Source organism: Otolemur garnettii, unplaced genomic scaffold (assembly GCF_000181295.1).
Source record: "Otolemur garnettii isolate 467f Iridium unplaced genomic scaffold, OtoGar3 scaffold00108, whole genome shotgun sequence".
NCBI classification, from domain to species: domain Eukaryota; kingdom Metazoa; phylum Chordata; class Mammalia; order Primates; family Galagidae; genus Otolemur; species Otolemur garnettii.
In genome coordinates, this window is record NW_003852503.1 from 1,240,551 (window position 1) to 1,253,714 (window position 13,164).

The following is a 13,164-nucleotide window of genomic DNA, read 5'->3' on the forward strand; positions in this document are numbered from 1 at the left end:
GTTCCTGCCCTCTTAGAGCTTATATTCTAGTTGTAGGAGGTTGTGTTAATTATATTTTCAGATATAAGTAACAATAAAGCCAACAAAAATTGGCTTAAGTAATAAAGGAACACATTATCCTGCCTTTAATAAATTTCCTAAAGGGTAAAATATCTTCTGCATGATTTAATCTATCATTTTTCAGTAGAAATCCTGAGTACATGATTTTGCTCAGTGCAATGTAAATGAAATACACATCTATGGAGCATATTGTGGATCTATCAGGTGTAGAAAACAAATGCCTTAACACTGCAATTGGGTAAATGAGGTGAAGGCTATGTTAATCAGTAGGATGTAAGCACTCCAATTTGTACAAATAATCAACACACTGAATCCCATAATGGCATAAAGGCATTCATGATCTATGTACAAATGACTTAATAAAAAAAAAGTTATATTTCTTTGAAATCAGTATGTTTGTGTGATATCTTCATGCCCGTGTGTATTGCATCACTATTCACAATAGTTAAGACATGGAAACAACCTAAGCATCCATCAATGGATGAATGAATAAAAATATTTAGTAGACATACACAATGGAATACTATTCAGCCTTTAAAAAGGAGGAAATCCTGTCATCTGTGACAACATAGATGGACCTAGAGGACATTATGCTAAGTCAAATAAGCCAGGTACAGAAAGACAAGTACCACATGGCCTGACTTGTATTTGGAGTCTAAAACAGTTGACCTCACAGAAGACAGAGTTGAAGGACAGTGAGCAGAGATGGTGGCCAGATACTGGCTAAAGATACAAAATTTCAGTTAGACAGGAGGCATGAGATCATACAGGAGATCTACTGTACAATGTGGTGGCCGTAGTTAATAACATGTATTGAACACTTAAAAATGGCTAAGAGAGTGGATTTTAAGTGTTCTCACAACATACACAAAAATAAGTATGTGAGGTGTTAAGTCGCTTGATTTAGCCATTCCACAATATGTATCCCATTCAGAACGTGCTGCACACCATAAAAACGCATAATTTCTATTTTTCAGTTAAAATAAGATAACTTCTTTGTAATTTCACTAAATATAAATATTTGACATGTTCAAAATACATATAGAATTTACATTTAACACAAAGAAGTAATCAAACATTGAACCTTTGCTTAATGCAGATAAAATATGACTTGATTCTACTTTTTTTTGCTTATGAAAATTCTAGAACATTGAAAATGCTGTGAAGGCTATGTTAACCAGTTTGATGAAAATATTTCAAATGGTATATAAAACCAGCACATTGTACCCCATGATTGCATTAACATCACAGCTATGATTTAATAAAAAAATATATATTATTTTTCTTCCATAGATTACAAGGTTTTTTTTTTTGGCTGGGGCTGTGTTTGAACCTGCCACCTCCAGCATATGGAACCAGTGCCCTACTTCTTTGAGCCACAGGCACCACTCAATTACAAGATTTTTTAAGTAGAGGAAATATATCTAACTTACCTGTTCCTGTACCCAACTTTCTATCTCTCCTGGCAAATAATTAATGCCTGACATGTAAATGGCACACAATGTTTGTTAAAATAAATGAATTTCATGTATGCATAAATAAAAAAATGAACATATTCAATGAGGAATTTGGTATTCTACTCCAATATTTATTAAGTATTCAAGAGATTCATCTTAGAAGCTTTAATAGATGCCAAATAGTACAGAATAAATACTTCGAGTGATACTTTAGAATTGTTTTTTGCCTCTCAGCACATTTCTTCCCTCTTTCTCCTGGCACTAGCCTCTCCCCCACCTCCTCTACCCTTTGGAGAACTACTCATCTCCATCCCTTCATATCCTGTCCCTGGTCACAAGGGTAGGCATGTGCCTCAGCCAAGGAAATCAGATTTGAATCTTGATCTGGGGCGCACAGAAACAAAGCTACTGAGCCTCAAGCACATGATGACAGCCCTGAAGCTGCTCCTTAAATCCTTACTGCTAAGGTCCCCGGGCTGCCTCATTCCTGCCCTTCTAGGGCCTGATTTTCACGGGTTTCTTTAATTCTCTGAGCTACCCTAGTTACTAAGGATTGCATAAGTCCACCCTGTTGGTACTGTGTAGTAAAATGAGGTTTAATTTATTCATAAAAACAACACATATACATGAAATTCAGTAAATATAAAAATGCACACATAAGGCCAGGCGCAGTGAGAGATAAAGGCCTAGCTGTAATACTAGCACTCTGCAAGGCTAAGGCAGGTATTCTGCCTGAGCTCACAAGTTCCAGACCAGCCTGAACAAGAGTGAGACCCTGTCTCTACTAAATACCCCATGTTAAGGACCCTATTGCAAAGAGAAAAATTAGCCGAGTGTGGTGGCAGGCTCCTGTAGTCCCAGCTACTTGGGAGGCTGAAGCAAGAGGATAGCTTGAGCCCAAGAGTTTGAGGTTGCTATGAACTATGGTGCCCTGGCACTCTACCCAGGGCAACAGAGTGAGACTCTGTCTCAAAAAAAGAACAAAACAAACAAACAAACAAACAAAAAAATCACACAATTACGTGTGATGTTATGTGTCAAATGAATTTTTTAAAAATTGTTATTCCACCAAAGTATATTTTACAAAAGAAATTAAAATAATCAGATTCTCTCTCTCCCCCCCTCTTTCATTGCCAAGGTCTAATTATACCAAGTAGTTAATTGCTCCCTTGCTCAATAGGGTCCTTAACGTGGGGTATTAATACCCAAAGGAAGACCAAGCTTATTTAAAATCTCCCATGTTTGGGAATTAGTGCAGTTCCTGAAGTGAGACAGGAAATTACTATGAGGAAGCTAAAGCACATTTAAATTTGTGGCATTCTATTTGAAAGTGTCTAGAAAAGAGAAGAATTCAGGATTTGAACTGAAGACTGCAGCTGATGGGGAGGTGGGGATTTAGACTGGGGAGGCCCCTTCCTGCTGAATCGGGAAGTTACGTCCCTGGTTTGCTATGTAAGTGCCCAAATTTTGTCCTTGCCTTTTTACCTGGACTGTCATTCTCTCCTTCTTCTCACAATCACCAGGGAAAAAACAAAACAAAACATAGTTCAGAGACAGATTGATATATATATAGATAAATACAGAGTGTGGGTTAGGTACTAGAATAAATGCTTTAAATTGAGCTATAATTTAAAGATCTCACTGTGTTGGAAAAGATCAAATGTATAGAAAAATAGGTCAGATTTTTTTAAAAAATATGAAGCTTCGAAAGGAGTCTTTACTACTCCCACCCCTGTCCTTTCTCTTGCCACAGAATTAGAGTGTGGTCCAGCTTGGATCCAGTTAGGCCATCACAGACTTTGGAGACTGCAGTTATTCATGTAGACGAAAGCCTGGTGGCTCCAGAGGATAAGAGCCCTGCCATTTTCTGCTCGTGAACAACTATTTAAGACCCTCCTTTTGGCTAGTTTCTCATCATGGACCCTCATACCAGAGAAGACAATGTGGGATGCTTTATACAATAGAACTTCTGTAAGTTGACCACTCAAGAAACAGTAACAATTGGGTCAACATACGGAGGTGGTCAACATAAGGAACTGGGCCTACTATACTGTCCATGTGGTGCATGTCCACTCTGTGAAAATTAGGGCAACTTACGGTGGTCAATGTGACAAGGTGGTCAACTATGCGGGTTCTACTATATTTTGTATGTGTGTTTAACTTAATCCCAAATGACTTCTGGAAAGTTCATATAACCAGTTTGTCTTAGAGCAGGGGTTCTCGACCTGTGGGTCGTGATCCCTTTGTAACAATGAAAATACACTGCAGCATTAGGAAGGTTGAGAACCACTGTCTTAGAGGAATATAAGAGATTTGGAAGAGACCTCATTTGTTATGCAGACATGAAGTATTTATGCTTTGGCTCTTTAGAATCACAAAGCAGCATTTGGAATCAATGCAATTTCATAGTGAATACTTGTATGAAGATGGGGGACTAGTTGTGTGAGATTTCTTGGTGAGATGATCAATGAGGGGCATTTGCAATTAGAACTTGCCCTGCAGAAAGCTCCAGAACAGGACGAAACAGGCAGATCAAGATAATTCTACCAGGAAGCACCATTCTACAGATGTCCAGATCTTTTGCTGTGTTTCCATTTCACAGACCTCACCACAGGTGAATTACATACATAGTAAGTTTAGCCACACATATCTTTTCACAGATATCCAAGAATTGCTTCTTCCCTAAAAATGAGAAATCATACAACAGTGACTGAATTCATCCTGCTGGGAATCCCCGGGACAGAAGGCCTGGAGATGGCCCTTCTGTTCCTCTTCTCCTGTTTGTATCTGTGCACCCTCCTGGGAAATGTGCTCATCCTCACAACGATCATCTCCTCCCCCGGGCTTCACGTGCCTATGTATTTCTTCTTGGGCAACCTCTCCGTCTTCGACCTGGGTTTCTCTACGACAACCGCTCCCAAGATGCTGTTCTACCTTTCGGGAAACAGCCGTGCCATCTCCTACGCGGGCTGCGTGGCCCAGCTCTTTTTCTACCATTTCCTGGGCTGTACTGAGGCTTTCCTCTACACAGTGATGGCCTGGGACCGCTTCGTTGCCATATGTTTTCCATTGAGATACACAGTCATCATGAACCACAGGGTGTGCTCTGTCTTGGCCACAGGGACCTGGATGGGTGGCTGTGTGCACGCCATTGTCCTAACTTCCCTCACGTTCCAGTTACCCTATTGCGGCTCTAACAGGGTAAGCTATTACTTCTGTGATATACCTGCCGTGTTGCCTCTCGCCTGTGAGGACACGTCCTTAGTGCAGAGAGTAGGTTTCATAAATGTTGGTCTTTTGTCTCTGCTTTGCTTTTTTCTCATCCTTGTTTCCTACACTTGCATTGGGATCTCCATATCAAAAATTCACTCAGCAGAGGGCAGGCACCGAGCCTTCTCCACCTGCAGTGCTCACCTCACTGCCATTCTTTGTGCTTATGGGCCCGTAATCATCATCTATTTACAGCCCCGTCCCAGTCCCTTGCTTGGTGCTATAATTCAGATATTGAATAATCTTGTAACCCCCACGTTGAACCCACTGATCTACAGCCTGAGGAATAAGGATGTGAAGGCGGCCCTGAGGAATGGGTTCCCCAAGAAAAGCTTCACTCTGAAACACGCGTGAGAAGATCTAAAGCTTTGCAGGGCAAAGTTTGATTCTCCATTTCTGGAGAAAAATTCTTCTCGTGGGACCACATCTATTGCAAGGGTACAAGTCAAATCTATCAAGTATTGAACACGAATGTCTTAACACTGTGATGAAGTGAATAAGGTGAAAGCTGTGTTAATCAGCAGGCTGTAAGCACTCCAATCTGTACCAGTAATCACTGAATCCCACAAAGGCATAAATGTATCATGATCTATGTATATATGACTTAATAAAAAAATTATAAGAGAGAAAAAAAAAGAAAAATTCTTTTTCAGATTTCAAGTCATATTGAAATGAAATGTCTTCCAGATCAATCTACCATTTTACCTGACTGTTTTAAAATATGCCTGAGCTTTCAAATGAATATTCACAGAGTCACTTAGCTGACATTGCACTGGCTCTTATGGGGTGTGGATTCTCTTCCAGCATTGCTATTCCCCCCAAGGGCCCCCGCCCCACAAAAACATTTCTTAGTTCTTTAAACCTTTGAAAAAGTGAATAGAATACATTTTCTTTTTCAGGGTCTGAGCAGTAAAAATGCATTCATCTATATTTACAAGGAACAGAGAAGGAAAGAAAAAATATTCAAGAAATCCTACCTTATGACAGAATATAATCTCCAGTTTTCTGCCAATCAATAACAAAGCTCAAAGTCATTTAAGTAATGTTTACATTAAGATCTTTGTAGTATGCAGTCTTGTGTGTGTTTTTTTTTTTTGGCCAGGGCTGGGTTTGAACCCGCCACCTCCAGCATATGGGGCCGGCACCCTACTCCTTGAGCACAGGCGCCGCCCCAAGTCTTGTGTTATTTAAGATTTTGCTAATATACAGGTTCCTTTGGTGTTTAGACATCCTTTTACATTTTAGATTCTTGGATCTGTTTTTTTCCAAGAAAAAAAATTTTAGAAGGATTGTTGATTTATTCATTTATTTATTTATTTATTTGGGGGGAGAAGAATTTTGTTTCTTTTGTTATTATTTTTCTATTTTTACATGTACATGTGATTATTAGGTTTCCACTTTTTGCCTTCAGAGAATTAAACAGGCTTAAAATTTACCAACAATAACAGTGTTCAAGACAAGGACTAGAAACAAAAACCTTGTCAAAAATGAATGAAGATAAATACATTCAGAAAAGAAATCAGACGAGTGCAATAATAATAATAGTAATGCAAAGAAAGTAACATTCACATTGTCAAATAAGAGTATGTCTATTATAGAATGCTTTGACTCTGAGGTTCAGTATAGAGTCATCAATTAACTTATTATTTTTTTCCCAAAGTCTCAAAAAAATAGACAACTAATATTTATAAATAAAAGATAATTTAAAAAAACAGATCATGCCACTGCATCCTCATTGAAAAGTGAATTATGTTTGTAATTTCCCCTTTATAACATTATATTTTTTCCAATTTTAATATCAGGTGTATCCAGATTAAGCAGAATGATTTTGAAGTATTTCTTCTTTTTCTGTTGTGAGAAAGATTTGGCATGATCTGTTTTTTGAAATTATCTTTTACTTCTATTTATAAATATTAGCTGTCTATTTTTTTGAGACTTAGGATTCTTGATTAGATTCTTAGGATTCTTTATAACTGTGTTTATCACTGAAATCCCATGTTAGAATGTGCATTTAAATTCAGGTTGCAATAATAAATTTTCCTCCCCATGGGGAAGTGTACATTTCTTCCTTTCCCCTGATAAGATCTAACATCTGTACATCTTGTTTTCCTTCCTCTCATCTCTACGTTCCATAATGTTGAGGAAAAATAGAGAAATTAATTTATAGGAATGAAGTCACATTTTATAATGAACTTATTCTCATTGCTATTTTTATGATTTTGTTTTTTTCTTTCATTCTATAATTTATCTGCTAGTTATTTATGACTTACGTTGTAAGCTGCAATAAGTCTTGTTTTTTTTTTTTAAGAGACTTTATCACCCTCAGTAGAGTGCTGTGGCATCACAGCTCACGGCAACCTCCAACTCCTGAGCTTAGGTGATTCTCTTGTCTCAGCCTCCTGAGTAGCTGGGACTGCAGACGCCCACCACAATGCCTGGCTACTTTTTTGTTGCAGTTTGGCTGGGGTCGGGTTTGAACCCACCACCCTTGGTATATGGGGCCTGTGCCCTACTCACTGAGCCACAGGTGCCACCCAATGCATTAAGTCCTTTTGGGAAAGAGATAAAGGATAAATAATACACAGAGAGAAAGAAATAGAGGTTAAATAATATACAGAAAGAAATAAAAAAGAGGAGACAGAAGGGAGAGGCAGAGAGAGACGGAGAGGAAAGGTGGGAGGGTAGGAGGGAAGGAGGGAGGGAGGGAGGGAGGGAGGGAGGAGAGACGAGTAAACAAGCTAGCTATATTTTGTAAGTAAAATAACAATCGATAATGGAATAATTATTACCTTCCTTCAATTCTTATCTATCACCGCAGGTGACAGAACATCAGCTCTCTAAGAGGAAACTGTAAGCCGTCACACTGAGTGTGCAGCGAGCTGGTAGAAAATACTAAACGGGCTTCAGTGACAGTCATGCCAGTGACCATGGCTTTCTATACAGGATGTCCCAAAGTTGTTCCCAAAGTTTCCATACACAGAGAATATGGAAAATTGTAATTCCACGTGTCCTTATTTACAAAATATTTATTACGAAACTTTACAAAAGGTGGCCAAAAAAAAAAAAACAAAACTCAGAGAATATATTGTAAAATTTTATAATGGATGTCTTGTCAAAAAGGTACGTTTAGCTACAATTTCCTTTTTTCCTATGTATGGAGACTTTAGGGGTGACTTTGGGGGATTCCTTGCACAAGAATCTCTGCTGTAAGGTGCCGTAAATGGACTTCAGAAGCAACCGGCTAGTCACTCTAACTAGACATCGAATGGACCCCAAGCCAATTTTAGAAAATCTTGTGACACTGAAGTTCCTTTAGGATAAGGAACAGTTTGGATGGGAATATTAGACATGTCAACAGTAAAGGATAACATGTAAATAGCAGCTTAATTTTGCCTTATCTCTTTAACATAAGCATCAAAAATGTAATAACTATCTATTCTAGCAAAGTTGCTGTAATTCTAAATGTCCCGTTAACTGGGAAACGGATCACCCACCCCTGCCTGCCCCTAAGTATTTCCTTTCCTGCCCGTCCTTTTTGGCAGGCAAATGCAGAAACAGGCGTGTTTCTCATCCTCTAGTCTTCTGGTCTGTAAACACGCGAACATGCGCACACACACACATACACACCTTTGTTTTAATTATTTTGCCCCTGTCAGAAACAGATGGCAATACCACAAAATAATAAACACTTGTAAAGTCAAAGGGCTTAGAAAATCTCTTTGCATTTTTTTTTTTACACTGCAGTTTTTGTCTAATGGGTATTACAATGTAATTTCAGCCAGTCCTGTCTTTCTCTTCTCCCACAGTTTCTCTCTTTCTTTAATTTTTTCTTTATTCATTGATTGATTGATTTTTATTTCAGGTTGAGGTGAGGGTACACACAACTAGGTTATGCTGTTTGCATTTGTTAGGGGGAGTTCCTTTTGTAGTTGTGTCCTGCACCCAAGAGGTGTGCCCTATATATACGCTTAGGTGGTGCCCCTTAAGGGCGATCACACCAATCTTTTTACCCAAGGGTCTGGATGATAGACTAAGAGCTTTCCTTATTAATAATGGTATTTTTGGAGGGAGGGGTACTTGGTAATTATGTAAATATCTTGTTACTCCTGAAATTTTTACCTGCTAGTTTTAGCATCCATGAGTGATTTTTGCCTGAATCTATTATCATGATAATTGCCAAAGAATTATTTTATAATTGAACTATTCCTACTACACTAACTGGTTTTCTACCATATGGAAGGTCTTTCTCTCTCTCCTTATTTATTTATAACAAAATGATACTCTAACAACTGGATAAAGCACACGATACTTATCTTGTGGCACGGTCAGCTAGAATCATGGGCTAGGATGGTTCTCTCATTAAGGGAGGAACGTCCCTTTTTAGGAGAGGGGATATAGAAAAATGTTTCTATGGGATTGGATGGCTCTGTACTGATTCTCACCCATCTCTGAAATACTAATTCTGTGATCTCACATGTCTATCCCGACCTACTTATCTGGTTGGAGAAATGAAACTATGGCTAGAGGACCAAAAGGCAAATAGGAGATTACAATGGAACAGAAAGAAAGATTTGTCTCTTAGGAGGAAATCTTTGCTCAATTTGCCAACAAATTAAAGAAAAATTGTCTCTTCCCTGCCTTTTGCTGGCTAGTTCCAAATATTAGATATAAAATACTAAGCAAGTGCATCAGTCAAACGAATAACGGGGCGTATTTGTTGTGGGGATAGGGAAGAGAAGTGACACCATCAGGATATATTACAGAGATGGGAAACATTTGCCAAGACCAAAGATGCAAGGTCCCTGGACCCAGATATCACCCATGAACACAAGACTATGATAACACAGAAATGAGTAAGTTTATACCAGAGCCTCTGGAAACATTGTAAACTCCCTTTACACTGGACATTAAAATATAAAGCTCAAATCGTGAAAAGAAAATTAAAATCTCATGGCCATCTCCTCGACTCCTTATGCAAAAGAGAAGGTAAAATCTTCAGCCACCTGTGAAGAACGGGTCCCACAGATCATTCATTAAAAAAAAAAAAATTCTCGCTAACCTCTCAAAAGCAAGGTCATGCAAATCATACCCGTGTCTATTCAATTCCACGGGAATAATGAATTACCAGTTTAACTTACAGGTAACAGAGCTGGAGACAAGACAGAATCTTGCTTCCACCCACCCAGGGACATCTAAGCAACGGACGCTTCCTTCACTCCCTTATGTTATGTAAAATGTTTATTCCTTGGGCCTCACAGGAACATAGCCACTTCCCCAACCCCCACCATCCACACTGCATCTTCACCACGGCCCCACTTTTCTTCTCTTTGCAAACCTTTAAAATGCTGAATGTTCAAACCTCCCCTTAGGAAAAACACGCACAGCTTATCTGCAAGTTCCTGTTTCTCCCCAGGCACGTCCTCAAAATCTTGGCTTAATAAACCTCCATGGATTGAGATTTTTGCCTCTGACCTTCATTTGGGTTGACAGTAGGTGCTACTAGCTGCTGCAGCCTGGGGCAGATGTACCCCATCAATCTCTGCTTGGTGCGTAGGATGGAAGCCCGGGGACCAGATCATCACAAAGTCCTCTCCCACGGCCCTCTCACTCCATTCATAGCCTCTGCGGTGAGTACATTACCGGACTAGATCGCGCAGAATGCAGTTTGCCAGGATTCCTGTTGGACCAGTCACTCCCCATCCATCACAATGAGCACTTGGTTTCAATCCACACCCAAGGCTACTTTTCTATTTAATATATTATGTAAAACATAATTTGCCCTAGACAAAAACCCTCAAGTCAGATGGCCTGGTACCGGGACAGGTTCACAAGACAGGGGCTTGGCTCATGAAGACCTTAATATGAAATCTCCACGTTTTCCCCTAAACTAACAACGGTGACTACACGATGTGAAATGACTTGGTCTGAAACTCACTGAAGTGGGCAAGGATGAGTTAAATGGCAAGCCTCTAAACTTCTGTCTGCCTGCTTCATCTCTGAGGACTCAGACATAGTGAATGAAACGGAAGTTCATGGAATATGGATACCGAATCGTATGGGATACAATCCTACCTGCAGCCAATCCCCTCTAGGGAATGAGGAGTTTTTAATTGGAGAGAATACGAAGCCGGAAACATTGCTTGCAGAGTTATAAATGTAGGGCATCAAAAGAAGGGGGCCTTAAGTGAAATCTGGAGAGCATGATGTCACCACTGTAAATTTCTGAATATTTAAAAAATATGTATTTATATATTTTTAAAAAGACATTTCTGAAATTGCTCTACCAAAGAAAGATACATCTCTAGAGGAATCCTTTCCCCAGATTTGGCAACCTAACACCCTATCAATTTTTCCATAAGATACTACTCACAATTAAATTCTAAATCCAGACTCAGTCTATAGGCTCTTGGCAAAATTCACGGACTGATCAGCACCCAGACAAGGCTGATAAGCAGATTTTCTCCTTTCCCTCACATTGCCTGTCTGCCCTCCTACCTCCCAGAACCACTAGTTATCTCACATAATGTTTGCAATAGTAATTGGGTTGCAATGATACCACGAACTGGGTCCTAAGAATATTGTTTGGCTTGGAATGTCCTATATGGCTGGGAATTCATTTTTGTGATTGATTTTTCAGGTACTGGTCTGGGATTGCAAAATTAAAAACTGTCATGTTGGAGCAATTCCAGCTGGGAAGCACGAAGGGAGCCTCACATTATTTCAGCAGGAGAGAACTTGGAGATTAGCCACGGAAGGAAGAACCAGGACGGGAAATAAGGCACTCATCCTTAGCCTACGACAAAGTGAAACTGCGGAGGAGAAATTTTGGACTCTTAATTCGTTGGACTTTAATATACAATAAAAGGCTACTTCATATTAGTATTTTAATTTCTTTCTGAATATTTAACAATGAGAAAAATTTGTATGCATGGTTGATATGCAAATGCAGTTTGGTTTTGTTGGCCTCACATGATCTGGCCTATTTTAACGCTGTTGTGAGTGTGCATTTTACAGCCTTTTCTGTTGAGCTGCGCTGAATGTCATGGCTAGACATAATTTGCGGAGCGAAATAGATTAGAGAATGCATTTTGGCTGAGGGTGAAGTTCATCTTCGATATTAAATCAATTTAAGGCAGCTCTCCCTGGGTTGCCTGGCAACAAGCTGGCTGACGTCAGGGGCCGGCTTTCTCCCCAGCAGAGGGAAAGGGCAAGCGATGATGCCGCCGGCTCCAAGGTTTTAGAAGAAGAGAGAGAGAGAGGATATTTATTCCTGCATTCGTAATCCAGCTCCATCATCAATAAAACTAACAATTTATTTCCATTCTCAGTTGCACCCTTATGTTTGTTCACGATGTTTTAGTGCTCAGAGACGAAGCAGGCAGACAGGTGATTGATTAGGCTCCTTCGGTATACACCGTTCCATCGTTCTATCCTCACGTGGTCTGGACACTTCACACAGCCCACGTTGATTCCAAGTGAATGGATGAATGGGTGGAACAGGATTTGATAAATTTGCTTTAGTTTCTTCCTAGCCTCAGCCGAATATTTATGAAAAAGTGTCACACACGCTCTCCAAGTGGATGCCACACTAAGCTTCGTGCCGGACACATTACAAAGAGAGTAGTACTCTATCCACCATCACAGCCTTTTGATGAGACCCAAGATAAGATACTATGCAAGAGAACTTAGCATCTCCCCTCTTCTCTTCCGTCTTTGGAATAATGGCCTTCCCACGTGCTCAGATGCCCAACTCAGAACCTACGACACGCACTTAGCTTTCAGACTCGCGCTCTGCAGACCGTGCATTAAGTTTCACTACTGTGTGTCTTCATTGTTTTCCTGTCATCATCCACTCTTTTTCCCAGTTGCCACCACCGCATTTCACCCTTATCATATCCCAATAGCCCTTGAAGAGGAATTCTAGTCATCACTCTGGTCTCTGTCCAGCTGCCTGTCCACACTGGCTTGTATCACCTTTTCGGAATACCATCTGATTACACTGCCCACCTACGGCTCTCCTTGGCCCGTCTGCACAGAGGATCTTTATAGGCCAGGTGCAGTGGCCATCCTTGTAATCCCAGCACTCTGAGAGGCCAAGGGGAGTGGACTGCTTGAGCTCAGCAGTTTGGGATCAGCCTGAGCAAGAATGAGACCTGGTCTCTAAAAATAGCCAGATGTTGTGGCAGGGCCTATAGTCCTAGCTACTTGGAAGTCTGAGGCAAGAGGATCACTTGAGCCCAAGAGTTTGAGGTTGCTGTGAGCTACGACTACACAGCACTGTACCCAAAGTAACAGAGTGATACTCTGTTTTAAAAAGAAAAAAAAAAGGTTTAATAACCAGAATCCATAGAGAACTTAAACGTATTAGCAAGAAGAA

At 40.0% G+C, this 13,164-nt stretch overlaps 1 protein-coding gene across 1 annotated transcript in view; it reads left to right on the plus strand.

Annotated features, from left to right (window-relative positions):
• Window positions 1-4,205: 4,205 nt before the first annotated feature.
• Window positions 4,206-13,164, plus strand: part of LOC100952648 (putative olfactory receptor 10D4) — a 10,441-nt gene continuing 1,482 nt past the window's right edge. The window contains exons 1-2 of the mRNA XM_003796895.2: window positions 4,206-5,100; window positions 10,170-10,201. Coding sequence (XP_003796943.2) covers window positions 4,206-5,100; window positions 10,170-10,201 — 927 coding nt within the window. The remainder of the gene's footprint in view (window positions 5,101-10,169; window positions 10,202-13,164) is intronic.